Raw genomic sequence first — 23,091 nt, forward strand, 5'->3', positions numbered from 1 at the left:
CAGACAGACCTCACTTCCTATGGGCTATTCACTATGGCTAATGAATGGATTAAGGCACAGCTCTTAAAATCCAATCATGAATGGGTTAATGTACAGCTCTTAGGATCCAATCACTTCCCAACAGCACCCCCCACTGGAGACCAAGTCTTCAACAGTATAATGACGGACATTTCATATTCCAATCACATTAGTATGCAGATTAAGTAGACAGTTCTTTCTGAAACAGGCTGCCTGAGTGGGCATAAAAATATGGGAACAGGTATCTCAACAATCTAGGCAAGAAAGATAGGAACATAACCTTGTTCTTTTGCACTGAGGTGGGGGCATGTTTTCCCATGGGGAAATCAATGTGAGTTAGGAAAACTAGCTATGGAGAAGAGTTAGGAAACCTAGCCATGGAGAAAACTGGATGAAGCTAACATTAACTGAGATGAAAATGAGGGAGACGGGGGCTGGGAAGGTGGCTCAGTGGTAGAACGCTTGCCTTGCATGCCTGAGGCCCTGGGTTCAATTCCCCAGCACCACATAAGCAAAAAGAAAAAAGCTGGAAGTGGTGCTGTGGCTCAAGTGGTAGAGCACTAGCCTTGAGCTGAAGAGCTGAGGGACAGCACCCAGGCCCAGAGTTCAGGCCCCATGACCAGACCCCCACACACACACACAAAAATTACAGCACAGAGAAAATGAGGGAGACGGAGCTGGTGTGGTAGCTCAGTGGTTAAGTGTGTGCTTAACGTGTACAAGGACGTGGGTTTGATATCTAATATCAAAAAGTGGGGAGGGGGAGGGACAACACCAAGAATGTATCCTAATTAAACAGGGTGACACTAACATGCCAATTGTAATACCCTCTGGTGTAAAATTCTACACTATGTAGAATAGAATATTAATTAGCAGCCTGTCGGGGTGGGGGGGGGGGGGTCTGCCGGGGCATATGGAAACTCTATCCTTCCTGTTCACATTTGCTGTATATTAGGTCAGAGAGAGGGCAAAGACAGCCTGCAAGTCTTGAAGCAGTTTGGTTTGTGGAAAAGTCAGGAAATTCTGCCATTCCTGACTCAAAAACCCCTTCCGGGACATGGCACCATTTATATTAGGTTTATTAAAGAGGTAAGCTTAATTAGGTAGCTGATAAAGAGAACATCACGTGGTATTCAGGCAGGAAGAGAAGTTTATTTTACCGAACTGCTGCACTGGCCTTGCATGGTGAAGAAGCATAGCCAAAAAGGGAAAACCCACCCCCAGGCCAGGACATATCTAGGCCTGACCACCTCAGGAGGAGGTGTGGCCTGGTGGGGGAAAGGTGTGACATCACCGGAAGCAGATGTGACCTCAGGACCTGGGACCCTCCCTCAGTCAGACAGTCAGATGGGAGGCGTGACAGGAGCAGCCTATCAAGATGTGACCTGGGAGAAGGGGGAGGTGTGCCAGTTACCTAGGTGATGCAGATACTGCCCTGAGACTTCTGCAGGAGGTGTGGAGGCTAGAACCTGGCTGGCCCAGGGCAGACCTTACACTGTGAAGCTAAAAACCAATATAAGAAATAAAATCTCGGGGCTGGGAAGGTGGCTCAGTGGTAGAGCGCTTGCCTTGCATGCATGAGGCCCTGGGTTCGATTCCTCAGCACCACATAAGTAAAAAGAAAAAAGCCGGAAGTGGCGCTGTGGCTCAAGTGGTAGAGCGCTAGCCTTGAGCTGAAGAGCTGAGGGACAGCGCCCAGACCCAGAGTTCAGGCTGCACACCGGACCCAAAATAAATAAATAAAATAAAATAAAATCTCAGTTCTTTTTAATGTGGTTAAAACTGATTTGGGAGAAAACACAAAATATCCTATTTTAAACATGTTGAGTTTGAAATACCTCAAAAAGACACTCGCTGAAAAGAAATGATAATGCACTGTGGTTTTGTATATTTTTTTTCCCATTAATGGTATTTTGTGTGTTCAATTCTGTACACTGTCATTTAGGAGCAAATCACCTATAAAAATATGATGGGGAGCTCATGTCTGTAATCCAAGCTACTCAGGAGGCTGAGAATTGAGGATCCCAGTTTGAAGCCAGTCTAGAAAGGAAAATTCTGTGAGACTCTTTTCTGCAATTAACTACCACCACCAACAACAACAACAAAATCTGGAAGTAGAGATGTGGCACAAGCAGTAGAACTTCAGTTTTGAACAAAATAGCTAAGGGACAGTGCCCAGGCTGAGTTCAAGCCCCAGTATTGATAAAAAAGAAATGATAATAATCATTCTTTAAAAAAAATGTTTTTTATGTTGTATGTAGTGCTGAGGATCAAACCCAAGATGTTGTACATGCTAGGCAAGCACGCTACCACTGAGCTACATTGCCATTTTTTAAAATTTACTTTTAGAGGCAAGGCCTTGCTATGTTGCCTAAACTGAATTAGAACTCCTAAGTTCCGATGATCCTCCCCCGCCAGACGCCCAGGCAGCTAGGACTAGAGACATATACGCCCAGATCTGGATCTTATAAAATTATTTTTATCAAAATGATTACCTAATTCTTGAAGGAATAAGTGGCATGCTAATGGCCCATTTTACAATACAGATCCTAACGGCCATGGTTAAAGGACAACTTATCTTCCTGCTTGTATTGCAGAGGGGGGGGGGGGGATAGCTTAAGTGGTACAATGCCTGCCTATTAAGCAAAAGGTCCTGAGTTCAAATCCCAGCACTGTCAAAAAAAAACCCCAAGATTGTCAATGTGTTGTATAGATCTGCAAAATATTGTCATTGGAACAATCTCCGGTTATTTCTTACAACAGCATATGCATCAAAAAAAAAAATCAAGATTTTATTTAAGAAGTAATCAAAGATCAAGGGAAGAGATGATAATGAGCTAATACAAAATTTCTTTTTCTCTGTAAAAGAATTTGATCTTGGATTACTTTAGTAGTTCCATTTTCCTGAAATTATCAACTGGGTTCCTAAGCAACCTCATTTATGGTTCTGATTGCTTCAGTAACCTCTTAAAATATTCAACAGCCGCATTACTAGGCAACAATATTTATGGTATAGAAACATTAACTCCTGATTGCTACATTGTATCTGGATTGGGTGAGTTTCATACGGGGACTCTGGAAAATAAACTATGCTGTCAGAGTATCTGAACAGATACTGGATCTGGTGAGGCTGAGGGCTTCAAAGCCAGTGTGAGCCTTGCTTCCTCAAACCTGCCTGGTCATCCCAAACATCAGAGGAAACAGCTGGTAAACAGCTGCACACACTGCTGCACACACTTAAAAAGAATCACTGCAAGGAAAAGACTTCTACAGGCATTAGCATGCTGGGCTCCTTATATCTGTTTGAATCATGAATTCAGGTGAAGCGATGGCTGCTGGCTCAGAAGCTACTTCTGAACACTTGAGGAAGAGAGTGGCCTTAATGTTGTACCGATTGAATCTTAGATTTTTCTTGATATTAAGATACACAAACGAATTTATTACTAAGTCTCCTAACTGGCTTAATCTCTTTCCTCTGGTTATAAGCTACTTGGGAACCAAACATGTGTTGGATTGCCTGGCACTACTCAAATGGGTTTTCCATGGTGGGGGTGGGGGGCATCCTAAGTGGTGGGGTTACTTCTATAGTCATGTTCTCACTGGGGGGGGAGGGGGAGGTCGCTTCAATGAGCAGCTTACAAGGTTGAGGCCCCACTTCCAGGCTGAAGGAGTGGAGAGCCAGAAAACAGAAGTTCTTGGATCTCTTCCTGTAAGAGCACGCATGTTTTCACAAGGGCTCCTATTTGGTGATCTAATTCCCTTGCAAAGGCCCCCACCTGTAAATACCATCATACTAGGACTGAAGATTTCAACATATAAACTTGGGGGTGGCATAAAGCTTGACATAACTGTTGTTGGTGGTTCTGACTTGGAAGTCCTTTAAAGGCATCCATGGGAAGTAATAAGAAAAGGGAGAGCGATGGCCATCATGTTGTCCCTCCAGCCTAAATTCCTTCCTGGAACCCGGGGGTTCCTGAGCGTCCAGGGGAGCCCTCCCCCTTGGCCAGGTCTGCGTACGTGACCGACCTGGCCCCGCCTCCCCCAGGCAAACGCGGAAACTACATTTCCCAGGAACCTTCGCGGCTCGCAGAACTGCACTTCCCAGAGGCCTACGCGCCAGCCTCGGGCCCCACCCCCTTCCTACCCCGCCTCCCTGGGATCTCCGTGGGCCCCGGCGCGCGTCGGTCCCGGGGTGTTGCAGCTTCGGGGCCTTGAGGGCGTCCCGGCCGAGTCCCGACGCTAGGGCTGCTCCCGCACCGGGCAGTTCCGAAGCTCCCGCCTGCCGAGCACGACCAGCCAAGGCGCCGCCCCGCGGACCCTCGAGCCCGTGGAGGTGAGCGGCGGAGGGGCGGGCGGCAAACCCGGGTCCCCCCCCCCCCCCCCCCCCGAGGATGCGGGGCAGCGGCCCTGGGCCGCGCGCGCCGGGCGCCTTTGTAGGGGCGGGCGGCACCCCAGGCCCTGGCGTCCTCCACCGGCTGCCCCTCCACACCGCCTCCGGTCCCGCCTCGCCCCGGGCCCGGCTTCCCGCCTCCCCTGCTCCGTCCACCGCGCCTCCCCGTCCCGTGGCGGGAGCGGGGCGCTCGGCTCCCCGCGGGCCCCCGCGTCTGTGTCCGGGCAGAGCCAGCGCTTACTTTTCTGGGTTTTCCCAAACCCGGACACTGCTGCCTGACAGGTGGGCAGAGAAACTACTGGAGGGTAAAGCTTGAGGTGGAGGAAACTTGTCCCCGGGCACGCGGGGGGGGGGGGGGGGGACCCCGGAGCGCACGCGCAGGAGGCGGGCTTGGAGTCCTGGTGTCGCCTCCCTGGGGGACAAGTGGCCCCAGTCTGTCCTCGATTTTCCTGATCTAGAAAATGGGAATACTCACAGCGCCCCGAGAGCGACTAAACTCTCTGGCAGTGAGTCCCCGCTGGGTTGGAATCTAGTGTCTCCTACTTTTTTGCTTCTGGAAATTCCCTGAGCCAGGAAGAGGAGGGCTGGGGAGCCTGGGCCAGAATGGACCCAGCCCTTCACTGACCCTGTGCACGTCTAATACCCCTCTCTGAAGGCCCCTTGGGAGTCATCCTTCATACTGGCTCCTCTTCTCGCAGGTCCAGCCTCTGGAGATTGCACCTAGCTTTGAGGAAGAGTCCAGAGAGAGGAAATGGCCCCTGAGCCAAGCGAAGCAAAGTCTCAGGTGAGCTCATTGCAGTCAGTTCTTAGAGGATGGACGGTTCCCCTCTTGACTGAAGCTGTCTACCCAGTACCTCCTTCAGGATTTGGATCAGATGTTTCTACAAAAGTTGGAGGAGTTGGTCCACACTTACCGGTGGTGGGTTCTTTGTAAATACCCCCTGAACCCATTCGTGTCTGGTGTCCCTTTTTTCCCCCTCATCATCTCTACCTAATTCACTAATCTCAACCTGTTCTGTCATTACTGATGTGACCTGTAAGATGCCACATGTCTACAGACCAAACTGACACACTGAGAAAGTTTTTCCTGGCCCTGCTCCCTCCACTCAAGCATCTCACTTTCTCTCTGTCCCTGGCTGGAATACTTTTATTTTTCTCTTTACTCATTATTTTACTCTGGTGCTTCCCAGGCTTTTCCCTGCCCCCCCCCCCTTTTTGAATTATGTGCTTTGCCTCTACCACTCAGATGAAGTGATTTTTTATTTATTTTTAATTTTTTTGTGTGTGTGTTTTGTTTTTGCTGGTCCTGAGCCTTGAACTCTGGGCCTGGACACTCTCCCTGAGCAACTTTTGCTCAAGGCTAGCACTCTGCCACTTGGACTATAGCACCACTTCTGGCTTTTTCTTTTCTTTTCTTTTTTTTTTTTTTTTTTTGGGTCCGGTCGTGGGGCCTGAACTCTGGGCCTGGGCGCTGTCCCTCAGCTCTTCAGCTCAAGGCTAGCGCTCTACCACTTGAGCCATAGCACCACTTCTGGCTTTTTTTTCCTGCTTATGTGGTGCTGAGGAATCGAACCCTGGGCCTCATGCATGCAAGGCAAGCACTCTACCACTGAGCCACCTTCCCAGCCCCCACTCCTGGCTTTTTCTGAGCAGTATATTGGAGATAAGAGTCTCAAGGACTTTCCTGCCCAGGCTGGCTTTGAACCATGGTCCTTAGATCTCAGCCTCCTGAGTAGTGAGAATTACAGGCATGAACCACCAGTGCCCAGCTTAGGTGAAATGATTTTTTAACCTGCCCCCATCCTTGTTAGATGAGTGGACTAAGGATAGCCATGTTCTGGAGGTACAGAAAGATCTTTTACGCCAGGGATAGAGAAGATGTCTCAGGAGCATGAATGGTAGAGACGCATCACACAGTGGTTAGTATAAGTGGGCTTCAAGCCAGACAGATGGTATTAACCCATCCCTTCTGGTGCTCTAGTGAACTTTGGGCAAATAACTACCTATCCATTTATTTACCTGTGAAATCAGTGCCTCCTTCATAAAGTTGGTGTGAGTTTAGAAAGCTTCAGTAATGGTCATACAACTGCCATATGAAGTATATGAGTTATGGCCTCATCGCCCTTCCTGTTCCCTGTCTCTAAAATGAAGAATGAATGTGTGCATACTGAGCGTGTATGTGTATTGAGTGTATGATATAGACCAAACCCAGGAAAGTGCTGGACTCTGAAATCCCCAGTCCATATACAGCTACACAGCTGTTGTTTTTTTTATTGTTAAAATCACTTCATGCATCTCCCTTGTCTGCCAATGGGATTGTAAGTTCTTACAATGGGATTGTAAGTTCTTTGAGAGCAAAGATCACTTCTTGTATCTTCTTCATACACCAGTAAATTATCATTCTTACCACACACACATATTGCATGCGCACACTAAAAATGTCAGAGGATAAAAACACAAATACGAGTAGGAAAATGTCCTTGCTTCCTCCCACTCTTACAGCCCTCTTCTCCCACCTTTAGTGTGGGTGATTTTCTGCACTGATCAAGCAGACAGTGCTGCAGAAGTACACCCCAGCTGGGTTTGTCCTCTAACTGAACTCGGTTCTGACAGTGCCTGCTTGAGATAGGTAGCGTGAGATCCCACAGGTTGGATCAGCTCCATAGACTGCCCTCACTTCAGACACCTGTTGTAAAAGTCTAGGCTGCTAGATTCCCACATCTGCCTCTATGCGCAGCTCATAGAACTCATTTCAGCTCAGGGAAATCCATTTACTGGCTTATTCTAGAAGGTATTACAAAGGACAAAGTTGAAAAGATGCATGGAGGAAGCTGTAGCATAAAAGGAGCAGAGCTTCTGTGCCTGCTTCAGGTGTGTGACATGAATATTCTGATTAGCCAGCTAATCAGACCCTGAATCCTGTGGGGCCTTTGTAGAGGTGTCATTGTGTAGACATGACTAAATTGTTGGCCAGCTTCACCACCAGTGGGTGTCCTGAGCCTCTCTAGGAGCGTAGTCAACTCAGTAGCATACAGAAAAATACCACTCTGGTATCGACAAGGATTTTAGGAGATGCATATTTTGCGCAATCACAACATACGTAAAAAACAAAGTCACCCGTGCTTCAGCATCTGGAGATGGCTGGCAATCCTTTGTATCCATCAGTCTCATTTTCTATATGTATTTATATGCAGGTGGATGTATGTTTCTGATCACTTAGAATAGTTGATTGTGGTAAAGTGCACACATAATTGGCCATTTTAACCCTTTTAAATTACATAATTCTGTGACATTTTAAGTATGTGCATTCACATGAAGTACCCACCATTGCCTATCTCCATTGTATATGAAGATGTAAAATAAAATACTTCAAAGGAGATAAGAAACCAGTTTATTCTGAGCCAAATTTGAGTGGTCCTGACCTGGGAACACAGATTCAAATTACCCTTAATGACATGTTGTAGCAGTGAAAGAAGCTACATGCCCTTTGCTAGTCAAGACAAAGTCATAAATCAGTACATTTAACAAGCACATAGGCTTGCTAGAGCAAAGAGGAGGCTTTACTGCAGATAGCAGATGTGTGTGTGTGTGTGTGTGTGTGTGTGTGTGTGTGTGTGTGTGTGTGTGTGTGTGTAAAAGAGAGTGAGTGCTTAAACTCAGGGATTGCATGCTTAGCTTTTTCACTCCAGGATGGCACTCTACCACTTGAACTTCCAGCTTTTTTTTCTGGTGAATTGAAGATAAACATCTCATGGACTTTTCTTGTTGAGGTTGGCTTCCAACTGTGATCCTCAGAGCTCAGCTTCCTGAGTAGCTAGGATTACAGGTGTGAACTGCCAGTGCCTTGCTAACTGATGCTATTTTGAAGCATATGTAACTTTAGGACTGATTAAGCTTAGTATTACATTCCAAGAGGCTTGCCCAATAGGAGAATGTTAGGTCAGATAGAAAGTGTAATAAGTAAATAGTCATTTTTCTAAAGGCCTTAAGACAGCCCAAGATCAGTTTAGTTCTCCACCCACAACATACCATCTCCCACAGTTAGGATTTTCTATTCCACTAAGGTCAAACAGTCAGCAGGGTTTCCAGTGTAAATACAGCTTTTTCTGAGATCTTCAGCACCATATGTGGATTGTCTCATTCATATCTTAATTGTAGGACGTAGGAATTTAGGAGGGAGATTGAAGATTGGTTAAGCATAGAACCTTGGCTAGCCGGACACCTTCTAACACTAGACAGCTGTATGACTTGGCAGATTTCCAGTCCTCTGTGTAACTTTTTCCTTGTGTAGGAAGTAGATCACAGTAGTGGCCAAGGTTAAATGGATCATACACCAAAGATGACCATAAAGCTCTTAAGAGAAGAGGACCCACAAGAAGTATTCAGTCACTGGTAGCTAATTTTAATTTTTATAATTACTATCCTCAACTTGAGCAAACTGTACCCTAAGTTATTTGATTTTTGTCTCTCTTAATGACTGTTTAGGTTGCTTCCATTTTTTACTGTTACAAACATATATACGTATCCTTGTGCATGCACTTTTTTTTTTTTTTAACTTCGTAAGTTAGGGATATACACAAGTCTTTCCATATGTATTAGGCTGAACACATCTCACCATCAGTAGTTCATGCCTATAACCCTAGCTACTCAGGAGGCTGAGACCTGAAGATCACCCTTTGAAGCCAGCCCAGGCAAGAAAGTCTGAAATTCTTCAGTTAACCACACACAAAAAAACCCCAAAAACAGAAGTGGAGCTGTGGCTCAAGTGGTAAAGCACAGAAGGTTAGGGACAGTTCCCAGGACCTGAGTTCAAGCCTCCAGTCTGGCACACACATACAAAAAAAGTATATCAAGAGGATGGGAAGGTGGCTCAGTGGTAGAGTGCTTGCCTTGCATACATGAGGCCCTGGGTTCGATTCCTCAGCACCACAGAAGCAAAAAAGAAAAAAGCCAGAAGTGGCTCAAGTGGTAGAGCTGAAGAGCTGAGGGACAGCACCCAGGCTCAGAGCTCAGGCCCTATGACCGGAACCCCCCCCCCTCAAAAAAAAAAAAAGTATATCAAATCATCAGAATAATTTTTGTAATTATCACTCCCACAAATGGCCTAATTCTCCCTCTAGACATCTGTCATTGTGACTAACACAAAGCCAGTATATTAGCTACTATGTATCCCTGAGATAGCCAACATACAAGGATGAGGTGCTGATTTTGGCTTATGGTTTTGGCCCATGGTTGCTCTGCACTTTTGCCTTAGGCCATGGCAAGGCAGTGCATCTAGGGGATAGTGCCCTTGGCCGGAAACCAAGAGAGGGAAAAGAAGGGACTAGGGTCCCAATCTCTCTCTCTCTGTCAAGGGCACACACCCAAATGACCTCACTTCCTCCCAGGCCTTTAGCACGTGGGCATTAGAGGGCGCTCCAGATCCTAACTGCAGTAGACTGTTTCATGTTTCATGCTGTTCACTGTGGACATGCCACTGGTCAAATATTCATTGAACAAATGAGCTGGCTACTTCTGCGCCTTGCATGGTAAAGGAGCATCTCATAGTAGCCTCTCTGCCTCTCCTGCCCCTCACCACAGGAGGGCCATTGGGTGAGCTGGAATGGCTTGTCCTTGCAGGTGTCTGTGACATTTGAGGACGTGGCTGTGCTCTTTACTCGGGATGAGTGGAGAAAGCTGGATCCTTCTCAGAGAAGCTTGTACCGCGAGGTGATGCTGGAGAACTACAGCAACCTGGCCTCACTGGGTAAGGAGATTCCCATGGAGATCCGGAATTCAGAAACGGGGAATCTCCGTTCCTCCTTCCCTCAAAAGCTGTGGCTACCAGGCATCGGTGGCTCAGCCCAGGCAGGAAAGTCCATGAGACTCTTATCTCCAATAAACCACTCAGAAAACCAGAAGTGGCTCAAGTGGTAGAACACTTGCCTTGAGCTGAAGAGCTGAAGGACAGTGTTCAAGCCCAGAGTTCAAGCCCCATGACTGACCAAAAAACAAAAGCTTTGGCTATCACAAGAGCTCAGCTGAGTTTTGCCTAAGGATTATACATACCGGATCTCTGTGAATAAGTATTAAAGACATACTTTGCTCTTATAGGAATGGAATTGTCTTAGGTACAGGAACAGGGGAGTTGGTGGTGATGTCACCCCTTCCCTTCACAGAATTGTACATGGTTCAGACAGCATTGTCCATCAGCAGTTGTTTTGTGGTATTTGCTCATCTCTCAGTAGAGGGCTTCATTCAGCCTTTGTACTTACCACTTGGCTGTTCTAGAAGTCAGCAAACTTTTTCTATCAAAGGCCAGAAATAAGTTGGGTGCCAATGGCTCACATCTGTTATCCTAGCTACTCAGAAGGCTGAGATCTGAGGATCATGGTTCAAAGCCAGCCTGGGCAGGTAAATCCATGAGACTCTTATTTCCAGTGAACCACTCAAGGAACCAGAAGTGGAGCTGTGGCTCAAAGTGGTAGAGTGTTAAAGCAATAAAGCACAGGGACAGTTTCCAAGCCCTGAATTCAAGCCCTATAACCGACAGAGAAAAACTAAAGGGGCCAGGAGTAAACATTTTAGGCTTTGAAGGCACATAGCACAGACAATCTCTGCGATGTATTTCTCTTAGCCTTTCTGTTTTTAAAATGTTGTGCTGATTGATTTACTTTGTCTACAAACAGGATTCCCATTTACCAAACCAAAGGTGATCTCAGTGTTACAGCAAGGAGAAGATCCCTGGAAGGTTGAGAAGGAAGGTGCTGGAAACACCACACTTGGTAAGTGGGTTAGGGCTGCACCCAGGAATCCCTGTATACACCAGTCTGATTGGGCAGAGCTCCAGTGTGGAGTACTGGCTGGGGAACTTCTCCAGGTTCTGTAAGTACCGTTGGGGAAGGACACACAGTGCTGAGAGCATGCAGGACAAGAGGTGCCTCAGGCAGGGCTTCCCTGAAGAGGGGCTCAGGGCCTGACCATGAGGAGACTGGTGGGCCAATGAGAGAAGGAAAGCCAGTGTTGACTCAGGAGAAGGGTATAAGAGACAGTCAGAGACAGTGGCAGAACCAGATCCTGCTGAGTCTCTCTCCTCAGGATTTGACCTGAGTATTTGAGAGCCTACACAGGGTGAGGATCAGGAGCCTGCAGCCCACCGAAGAACCAGATCGGTTAACAACAGTAAAATACCTAGCACGGCGTTTCTCTTTTCTACCAATATCAACACTGTGGAGAGTGTTCACAAAAGCCCAGTACTGCCTCCTAGTGTAGTGTTATAAATAATGCCCAGCAGATAGCTCCCTTATTTCTGACTCTAGAAACCTTGTGATTCTGCAAACGCAAGAGACATTTTATAAGTAGTAAATTTGAATCTGACCCTCCACTACCTAAGGCTATTTTAGATGATGTTCAGATCTCATGTTTGCATCGACCCCCACCTTGTGTTTTGGTTATAGAAAGGATCACATTAGGGGGCGACAATCTATTATTCCATCAGTTATTTCTGTGTCAAACTGTAAAACTTGTTGTAGTAATGAGTTAATTCTTTCATTGTGAGATCTGTATTTTGGATCATCGATGCCTAGGGTACAGCAAAGCACAAATGAGATGGTTTCTAGATATCTGATAAGTCTCTTGGGAATAATCAGTGTTTTCTGAACTAACAGGAGGATTTCTATGTATCACGAAAGGGAGACATCTGGTTGGAAATAGTCCTGGAAAAGTGAGACATTGGGTCATAGAAGTAAATTGAGGTCTATAGCAACAGGCACTACAGAGAAACGAGATCTTGAATTTAGATAGATGAGTGACAGCTGTTAAAGACATTTCACAAAGGGGATTTAAGAGAACTTAATGACTGCCTACTGTTGGAAAGCAGGGGAGAGGAGATTTAAGATAAAACTAGGAATGTATGAAAAAGTTGTTAAAAGATCACAATGTCATTTTGAACAATAAATTGGGGAAAACACACACAAACTGACAGCTAAAGGCAAAAGATGATAAACCAAAGAAAGAGAGAGATGGGTCCACCTTTATACAAACTATAAGTTATTCAGAACAAAAGTGTCTTGGGAGCCAGGACTATCACCACACCTGAGAGAGGAGGAATGGCCTGGTAGGCTAAGCTAAACAAAAGTGCTGGGATGCAGCCAACTAGAATGTTCTGAACTTTCACAAAAGTAGTAACATGTCCAACATCAGATAAGAGATAGCCTGGTACCCATGGTGGGCAGGAAGCACCAGCTCCCCACCTTAACAGCTTTTTACTGTAGAGTTTGGAGTGTCAGACAGCTTGCAGACACAGAGGTGCTATGACCAAGATTAATGAAGGCATGTCAAACTAAGGCCCTAAAGGAATGCATTAGCTTCAGATTTGGATGGGAAAAGTTACCTGGACAGAAAAATACTTACATAGAATAGAAATCCCAGCAGGCAGTGGAAACACCTCTGTGAAGTCCTTTGAGGTAAGACAGGACAGTCCTTCCCATAGGAGGTGTGGAAGGAGACTAAAAAGACCCTCTCAGAGGACAGTAGGAGCCCAGTGGAGTGGGGAGACGGGGGGAATGGATACCTAAGTCCTATCCTCAAGCCTAGGTTTGATTCTTGGAGCAAAGGTTGAACTGCATCTCAGGAGACATTTGTAAATGTGTAGAAAATTCTGAGCAGATCATAAGGAACAGTTATGGTCTATTACACACATCTGTCTCAGGGGAAAACTCAACAGATAAGATGACTATCAGAAGTGATGTGGACCCCTACAACTATAATTATTTCCATTACAAATAGAAACTCCATGTCTCATTTCCTCATGTTCCTTTAAACAAACTTCTGAGAAGATCTTAAGGAAGGTTACAGAACAGTAAAATGTGAATTTCTGGAGATTTCCTGGCTTCCTTGTGGAGGTTGACTTGTCAGAGAGCAAGACTTCAGGAAGGGAGAATAGTTCCGAGACCACATTGAGGCAGTAATTACGGCAATCAGGTACCTGCCTTTGATGCTTAGGGTAAAGACAAGAGCTAGAGCTGTAATCCTTCTAAAGAAACAACCTCTCAACAAACAGTGAGGCCTAGGGTCAGTGTACTGTTCAGACTTTGGCACTTTCCCCTGAAAGGAAGTTTAAGGGATTTATAATTCCAGAGGTCTCAGTCTGCTCTCTTGCTTCTGGGCTTGTGTGTGTAGAGAGAACATCAAGATGAGCACATGTAGAACAAAGTGGTTCACTTCGTGGTAGCAAAGGGTCCAGGACATGCCCCAAGTGACCTAGTTCCTCCAACAAAGCCATCCTTGGAAGCCTCCATCACCTCCAATCATGCTATCAGATCATAAACCTCTCAGAGGATTAATTAAGTCAGAATCTTTATGATCCAATTTCTTCCCAAGCCCATAGTTAGTAGCTAAGCCTGTAACACACAAGTCTTTGGAGGGTACTCTATGACCAGATACCAACGCCTTAATTAAATAACATTAATATTTAATCTTCTACATATTTAGTCTCAGTAGCCAGATTCTAAAATAACCGCATGAAAAATCTTCAATTTCTTATTTCTTTCTCCAGGATGGAAGCACAGTCACAAAACTACAAAGTCAACACAAACACCAGAGTCTTCATTTCAGGGACTGATAATGAAAAGATCCAAAAGAAATGGACCCCGGAACTTGAAATTAGAAAAACATTGCATATATGAAGACAAGTCAGAGAAAAAGAAGGGTAAGAATACAGGAAAAGGTCATAAAAACAATGAATTTAGTCAAAAGTTCAGCCCAAAGTCACTCCTTGTAAAGCAACAGATAGTTTCCCGAGAAGAAACACCACCAAAATGTGAAAAACAAGCAAATACTTTCAAACAAAATTCAGACTTACCTAATCCACCAAAACTCACAGCTGAAAAACGCTATCAGTGCAGTATTTGTGAGAAAACCTTCATTAACACTTCATCCCTTCGTAAACATGAGAAAAACCATAGTGGAGAGAAACTATTTAAATGTAAAGAATGTTCAAAAGCCTTTAACCAAAGTTCAGCGCTTATTCAACATCAGATAACACACACTGGAGAGAAACCTTACATCTGTAAAGAGTGTGGGAAAGCCTTCACCCTCAGCACATCCCTTTATAAACACCTAAGAACCCACACTGTGGAAAAGTCCTACAGGTGTAAGGAATGTGGTAAAGCCTTTGGCCGAAGGTCGGGCCTTTTTATACATCAGAAAATTCATGCTGGAGAAAACCCTTGTAGATATAATCCAGGCCGGAAGGCATCTAGCTGCAACACATCCTTTCCTGGCCAAAGAATTCATTCCAGAAAGAAGTCCTATCTGTGTAACGAATGTGGCAATACCTTTAAATCTAGCTCTTCCCTTCGTTACCACCAGAGAATTCACACTGGTGAGAAACCTTTTAAATGTAGCGAATGTGGGAGAGCCTTCAGTCAGAGCGCATCACTTATTCAGCATGAAAGAATTCACACTGGAGAAAAGCCCTACAGATGTACTGAATGTGGAAAAGGCTTCACTTCTATTTCACGGCTCAACAGACATCGAATAATTCATACTGGTGAGAAGTTTTATAATTGCAATGAATGTGGCAAAGCCTTGAGTTCCCACTCAACACTGATCATTCATGAGAGAATTCATACCGGGGAGAAGCCATGTAAATGTAAAGTGTGTGGGAAAGCCTTCAGACAAAGTTCAGCTCTCATTCAACACCAGAGAATGCATACTGGAGAGAGACCCTATAAATGCAATGAGTGTGGGAAGACATTCAGGTGTAACTCCTCCCTCAGTAACCACCAGAGAATTCATACTGGAGAGAAACCATACCGATGTGAGGAGTGTGGGATGTCATTCGGTCAGAGTTCAGCTCTTATTCAGCATCGGAGGATTCATACTGGAGAGAAGCCCTTTAAATGTAACACATGTGGGAAAACTTTTAGACAAAGCTCCTCACGTATTGCACACCAGAGAATTCACACAGGGGAAAAGCCCTATGAATGTAACACATGCGGGAAACTCTTCAACCACAGGTCATCTCTTACAAATCACTATAAAACTCATGTGGAAGAGGACTCCTAGGAAGCAGATTTGCATGCGTGAAGGCCTTAAACCAAAGCTTATCAGCGAATATGTGCTCAAGAGTGGTGTAAGAAATGTTGATAGATATGAAAATCTATAATCTAGTTTTCAACCCTGACTACATAATTATGAGGAAAATATTTGTGGATGTTGGTCACTTTTTAAAATTACCTGAGAGCTGGACATGGTTGTATATACCCATAATTCCAGCTAATTGGGAGGTTGAGGTAGGAACATATCTTGAGCTCAAGGGTTTGAGACCTTTTCTCAGAAATAATGATAGTGACAACAGTGGTGATCATGATGATGATGATGGTGATGATGACTTAAGATAATGAATTCACAACTGGAGGCATTGACTTTGGGCATTTGTAAAATAAAAGGCATTTGATTTACCTCTTCCTACCTGTCACAACAATTTAATAACATAAAATAAGATCAACAAGATTATACATTTTTAGAGAAAATGGCCAAAATCAGATTGCAATGAACTGTAAACTACCTCTCAGTCTCTGGAGTTTATCCTTTTCCTGACCAGATGTCAAATGTTGTGCATGGATTTCATTAAAAAAGAAAAAAATGTCTTTCCTCATTGTCCTAGGAATTGCTATGAGTTAGGAATTTTTCTCCCCAATTCCTAATTCCCAAATTTTTTTTGAAGTTATTTATGAAAGAGTCCCTAATATTCTGTGAGGTGTTATCTAGGTATATTGAAAAATAGCAACTATTTCAAATTTAAAGTTACTAAAGGATTTAGAAGATTAGCAAATCTAACCACCTGTGGCATCATCTTGAAGAGGACATTGTTGTGGTCTGAATGTTTGTGTTCCCCCCAATTTCATGTTGGAACCCAAAACAATGGTATTAAGAAGTGGAGCCATGAACCAGGAATGTGGCTTAGTGGTAGAGTGCTTGCTTAGCATGCATGAATCCCTGGGTTTGATTCCTCAGGACCACATAAACAGAAAAGGCCAGAAATGGCACTTTGGCTCAAGTGGTAGAGCACCAGCTTTGAGCACAGAGAGGCTCAGTGATAGAGCCCAGTCTCGAGTTCAAGCCCCAGGACTGGCAAAAACAAAGCAGAAACCAGCTGAGCATCAGTGGCTCACACCTGTAATCCTAGCTACTCAGGAGGCTGAGATCTGAGGATTATAGTTCAAAGCCAGCCTGGGCAGGAAAGTCCCTGAGACTTTTTTTTTTTTTTCTGACGGTCGTGGGGCTTGAACTCGGCTTGGGCACTAACCCTGTGCTCCTCAGCTCCAGGCAAGAGCTCTACCGCTTGAACACAGCACCACCTCCGGTTTTCTGGTGATTTATTGGAGATTTCTTGCCTGTGCTGGCTTTGAACTATGATCCTCAGATCTCAGCCTCCTGAGTAGCTAGGATGACAGGTGTGAGCCACTGGGGCCCGGCCCTGAGACTCTTATCTTCAGTTAACCACTAGAAAACTGGAAGGGATGCCGTGGCTGAAGGTGGTAGAGCACTATCCTTGAGTCAACAAGTTCAGACAGTACCCAGTCCCTGAGTTCAAGCCCCGTGACTGACAAAAATAAAAGTGGAGCTTTTGGGGTGGTTACTAATTCATGAAGGTAGAAGTCTCAGGAAGAGATGAGTGCCCTTACCAAATTCAGATGGAATTTTTAGAGTTCCCAAACAGTGGGAATCACCTCGGAAGAACAACAAAGTTGGAGGATTCACACCTCAAGTTCAAAGCTTATGAAAAAACTAGCAGTCAAAACAGTATGACATTGACATAAAGGTAAACATATAAATAAATGGAATTAAGTTGAGAGCCCAGAAAGAAGCACAAAGCTATGATAGATTGGGTTTTTGATCTGTGTAAATACCATTCAGTGGGGGAAAAATAGTCTTTACTACATGGCGGTGGGCAATTGAATGTCCACATGGAAATGATGAATCTGGACCCCTCGTTCATATTACAAACAAAAATTAACTTCAGATTAATCAGAACACAGATGTCAACTGAGCATGGTGGCTTAAGCCTGTCATTCTAGCTACTTGCAGGGGGCGGGGGCAGAAATCAAGGTTTGAAGGTAGATAGGGCAAAAAAAAGTTCCCAAGACTCCATCTCAACCAATGGCTAGGCACCAAGCCTCACACTTGTCTTGCTAACCATAGGAGAAGCACAACAGTAGCAGCATGGCCTATCTCTTGCAGGTCCTCTCAGCACTCATGTTGGAGATTACATTCCCAGCACACAAACTTGGGGGACATGTTCAAACCAAAGCCTCCCCCATGTTTCATGCTCTCTCCTCTATCCTTAGTGCTTAGAGGACCAGTTACCAGGATGGGGCAATGTTTTGGGTTCAGAGACAGGATTCCTTCAACATTTTCTGACTTTGAACGTACATTACTACTAAGTTTCTATTACTTCCGGGTAAGTTGTAACAGACACTTTTCTATTCAAGAGTCCTTTTGACCTAAAGCAAATAGATACAAGGCAGTCTTGGTCCTCTTGCATCTTTTTGTGCCTGTTTCCAGGGTGAGAGGAATCAGACTGAATTGACCTCTCTAAGCAGATCCCACTTTCCCAGGTCTTCCTCTTTTTGTTTCTTAAATTTGAGGTGCATGCATGTGTGCCAGTGTGCCAATTCTGGGGCTTGAACTCAAGGCTGGAGCATTGTCCTTTATCTTATATGCTCAATTCTGATCACACCTCCACATCCATCTTTTTGGGGGTTAATTGGAGATCAGTCTCATGGAGTTTTCTGCCCGAACTGGCTTCAAAGCACAATCCTCCGATCTCAGCTTCCTGAGTAACTAGGATTACAGGTGTGAGCCACCTGTAACCAGGCATGATCTGTTTCCTAAAACAATTTTTTTTTATTTACAGGCATTCTCATTTTCTCACTTTTTTTTTTTTTTTTTTTTTATTTTTTTATTGTAAAGCTACTATACAGAGGGTCACAGTTACATGAGTGAGGTTATGAATACACTTCCTCTTGAACATTGTTACCCCCTCCATTGTTTTCCCCCTACCATCCCCTCCCTCCCTCCCTTCCCCGAGGTTCTTTTTTTTTTTTTTTTGATTGTGATTAAATGATTACATAATTTCAAAGTCACAAGTTCATTCTAACTTCCCTGGAGCAAATTGTCTACCACAGTCTGTAATATATAACAGTGTTCACATGTTATATACCATATTTGTGATCAGCAGCATGAGGATATTTAGTAGTGGTTCAACCAGATGAGCGGGAGTTCTTTGTTTCTTAAGTCCTGTTAGTTTTGTCGTATCACTAACCTTTTGGATTTAGCATCCACTTATGAGGGAGACCATGTACCGTTTGTCTCTTCGTTCTTGGCTTACCTCGCTCAACATGATTCCTTCTAGCTCCATCCATTTCCCTGCAAATGCCATTATTTTGTCATTTCTAATGGCTGCATAATATTCCATTGTGTATAGATACCACAATTTTTGGATCCATTCATCTGTGGTGGGGCACCTAGGTTGTTTCCATATCCTAGCTATTGCGAACAGTGCTGCAATAAACATGGAGGTGCACGTGTCCTTGTATATTGGTTCCTGTTGTTCAGGGTAGATGCCTAGAAGTGGTATGACTGGGTCGTAAGGGAGGTCAATCTTTAGCTTTCTAAGGACCCTCCAGACTGCTTTCCAAAGTGGTTGTATAAGTGTACATTCCCACCAGCAGTGTAATAGGGTTCCTCTTTCTCCACATCCCCTCCAGCATTTGTCGTTGGCTGATTTGTGGATGTGGGACATTCTGACTGGGGTAAGGTGGTATCTCAGGGTTGTCTTTATTTGCATTTCCTTCACCACCAGGGATGATGAACATTTCCTCATGTGTTTCTTTGCCATTTTTATTTCTTCATTTGAGAAGTCCCTCTTTAGTTCCCTTGCCCATTTAGTAATTGGTTTGTTAGGTTTGGGAGGGATTAGTTTCTTGAGTTCCCTGTATATACAGGATGTTAACCCCTTGTCTGATATATTGCTGGTAAATATTTTTTCCCAATTAGTTGGTTGTCTTTCTAGCTTAGTTGCGATAGATTTAGCTGTGCAGAAGCTTTTTATTTTAAGGTAGTCCCATTTGTCGAGTCTCTCTCCAACTTGTTGTGACCCTGGGACTCTGTTCAGGAAGTTCCTTCCTGTGCCTATTAGTTCAAGTGTCTCTCCTACTCTGTCCTGCAGTAGTTTCAGAGATTCAGGTTTAATGTTAAGGTCTTTAATCCATTTTGAGTTGATGTTGGTGCATGGTGATAGGCTGGGGTCCACTTTTAGTTTTCTGCATGTGGCTGCCCAGTTTTCCCAGCACCAGCGGTTGAAGAGGCTGTGTTTCTTCCATTGTATGTCTTTGGCTCCTTTGTCGAATATCAGCTGGCTGTAGGCCTGTGGATTTATATCTGGATCTTCTATTCTGTTCCATTGGTCTTCGGGTCTGTTTTTGTGCCAGTACCATGCTGTCTTTGTGATTATAGCTCTGTAGTAGAGTTTGAAGTTCGGCATGGATAGCCCTCCCATATTGTCTTTATCCCCTAGAATTGTTTTGGCTATTCTAGGTCTTTTGTTGTTCCATATAAATTTTTGGACTGTTTTCTGTATTTCAGTGATGTACGTCATTGGGATTTTAATAGGAATTGCATTGAATTTGTATATTAATTTTGGAAGTATCACCATCTTTACTATATTAAGTCGGCCTATCCAGGAGCATGGGAGGTCTTTCCATTTCCTAGTGTCTTCTGCAATTTCTTTCTTTAACTTTTTATAGTTCTCATTAAATAGTTCTTTTACATCTTTGGTTAGGTTAATTCCTAAATATTTTATTTTTTGGGAGGTTATTGTGAATGGGGTTGCTCCCTTTATTTCCCTCTCTTCCTGTGCGTTATCAGTGTATAGGAAGGCAACTGATTTTTGTGGGTTTATTTTGTATCCTGCTATTTTGCCGAAGTGACTTATGATTTCTAAAAGTTTGGGGATGGAGTTTTTGGGATCGTGGAGGTATAGTATCATGTCGTCTGCAAAAAGGGATAGTTTCACTTCTTCTTTCCCTATGCGGATCCCTTTAATGTCTTTTTCTTGCCTTATTGCCCTGGCTAAGGGTTCTAGGACTATGTTGAAGAGGAGTGGAGACAGTGGACATCCTTGCCTTGTTCCTGTTTTTAGGAGGATTGGTTGTAGCTTTTCCCCATTAAGTATAATATTGGCTATTGGTCTGTCATAAATGGCTTTTATTGTTTTTAGAAATGTTCCTTCTATTCCTATTTTCTCCAGAGCTTTTAGCATGAATGAATGTTGAATTTTATCAAAGGCCTTTTCTGCATCTGTGGCGATAATCATGTGATTCTTGACCTTGGCTCTGTTGATATGCTGGATTACATTTATTGACTTACGTATGTTAAACCATCCCTGTGTCTCTGGGATGAAGCCTACCTGATCATAGTGTATTATTTTTTTTATGTGTTTCTGGATTCTGTTAGCTAGAATCTTGTTAAGGATCTTTGCATCTGTGTTCATCAAGGAGATTGGCCTGTAATTCTCCTTTTTGGTTGGGTCTTTGCCTGGTTTGGGGATGAGTGTGATATTGGCTTCGTAGAATGAGTTTGGGATAGCTCCCTCCTTCTCTGTTTCTCTGAAGAGCTTGAGGAGTATGGGTATTAGTTCTTCTTTAAAGGTCTTATAGAATTCTGCTGTGAATCCATCTGGTCCTGGGCTTTTTTTTGTTGGAAGACTTTTGATAGCTTCCTGTATCTCATTATAGGATATTGGCTTATTTAATTGGTTAACTTCTTCTTTGCTCAGTTTGGGTAACTTGTATTTCTCTAAAAATGCATCCATTTCCGCCAGATTTTCTTCCTTTAGAGAGTATAGCTTTTGAAAGTAGTCTGTTAGAATTGTTTGGATATCTTGGGTACGTGTTGTGATGTTTCCCGTGGCATCCCTAATCCTATTAATATGGGTTTCCTCTCTTCTTTTTTTAATTAATCTTGCCAACGGGCCATCAATTTTGTTTATTTTTTCAAAGAACCAGCTTTTTGTTTGGTTTATTTTGGTTATGGTTTTCTGATTTTCTAATTGGTTAATCTCTGCTCTCAATTTGGTTATCTGGCTTCGTCTAGTAGCTTTAGGTCCCATTTTTTCTTGTTTTTCTAGCTGTTTTAGTTGCAACATGAGATTATTTACTTGGTCTGTCTCCATTCTCTTGATGTGGGCACTGAGGGCAATAAATTTGCCCCTCAGGACTGCTTTTGCTGTGTCCCACAAGTTTCTTTGTGAGGTGTTTTCATTTTCATTGAGTTCTAGGAAATGCTTTATTTCTTCTCTGATCTCTTCTGTTACCCAGGCCTTGTTAAGGAGTGTGCTGTTCAATTTCCATGTATTAGAGAAATTTCTGCGGTATGCTTTGTTATTGAGAGCTAGCTTGATTCCACTGTGGTCAGATAGGATACAGGGGATTATGTCGATCCCTTTGTATTTGCTTAAGTTCCTTGAATGAACTATGATATGGTCTATTTTGGAGAAAGTTCCATGAGCTGCTGAGAAGAATGTGTACTGTGTTGTTTTAGGGTGAAATACTCGGTAGATGTCAGTTAATTCCGCTTGAAGTATGGCCTCACTTAATTCGGTAGCTTCTTTGCCAATCCTCTGGTTGGTAGACCTGTCCTTTGGTGAGAGTGGCGTGTTAAAGTCTCCTAGTATTATCGTATTGGGATCTATTTTATTCTGTAAGTTTGAGAGCATTTGTTTAACATATCTGGGTGCACCGATATTTGGGGCATATAAGTTGATGATGGTTATATCCTCCTCTTGGATTGTTCCCTTTATTAATATGTAATGTCCGTCCTTGTCTTTCTGTACTGATTTTAATGAAAAGTTTATTTTGTCAGATATCAGGATAGCTACACCTGCTTTCTTATTGGGGGAATTTGATTGGTAGATCCTTTTCCACCCCTTCACTCTGAGTTTGTTTGTATGTTTGGCTGAGAGGTGGGTCTCCTGAAGGCAACAGATGGATGGGTCTTGTTTTCTGATCCAGTCCTCAGTTCGTTTTCTTTTAATTGGCGAATTCAGCCCATTTATATTAAGAGAAAGTATAGAGAGATGCATTGTTGTCCCTGCCATTCCGTTTTCCTAAGTTTTTCTTCTTTCCTTTCCTCCTGTGCTTGCTCAGTTAGACTTTGAGTAATGCCTGTTTGGGGCAGGTCCCAGTTCCTGGTTGCTTTCTTCAGGTTGTGTCCCCCCTCTTAGAATTCTTTGTAATGCTGGCTTAATGTTTATGTATTCATTTAGTTTTTCTTTGCTATTAAAAGTTTTCAGTTCTCCATCGAATGTGAATGCTAGCTTTGCCGGGTATATCAGTCTGGGTTGGCAGTTATTGGCTCTCAGGGCTCGTATGGTGCTTTCCCAGGCTTTTCTTGCATTCATTGTTTGTGTGGAGAGATCTGCAGTGATTCTAATTTTTTTCCCGTTGTAGTATAGCTCCTTCTTCATTTTTGCTGCATGCAGGATTGTTTCCTTATTATTCAGATCCATCATTGTTACTATTATGTGCCTAGAAGTGTTTCTCCTGGGATCTTGCTTGTTGGGTGTTCGATAAGCTTTTGTGATGTAGTTAAAATGGTCGTTTTTGAGGTGGGGAAAATTTTCATTGACTATCTTG

General features: G+C 43.8%; 1 protein-coding gene across 1 annotated transcript; it reads left to right on the top strand.

The window, feature by feature from the left end:
• Positions 1-4,202: 4,202 nt before the first annotated feature.
• On the top strand, positions 4,203-15,853 carry LOC122115415 (zinc finger protein 354A). The gene is made up of 5 exons (XM_042688869.1): positions 4,203-4,351; positions 5,107-5,192; positions 10,028-10,154; positions 11,077-11,172; positions 13,944-15,853. The coding sequence occupies exons 2-5, from the start codon at positions 5,160-5,162 to the stop codon at positions 15,455-15,457; spliced, it is 1,770 nt and encodes a 589-aa protein (XP_042544803.1). The 5' UTR covers positions 4,203-4,351; positions 5,107-5,159; the 3' UTR covers positions 15,458-15,853.
• The last annotated feature ends 7,238 nt before the right edge of the window (positions 15,854-23,091 follow it).

This window comes from Dipodomys spectabilis, unplaced genomic scaffold (genome assembly GCF_019054845.1).
Source record: "Dipodomys spectabilis isolate Male_0828 unplaced genomic scaffold, ASM1905484v1 ptg000119l, whole genome shotgun sequence".
NCBI classification, from domain to species: Eukaryota; Metazoa; Chordata; class Mammalia; order Rodentia; family Heteromyidae; genus Dipodomys; species Dipodomys spectabilis.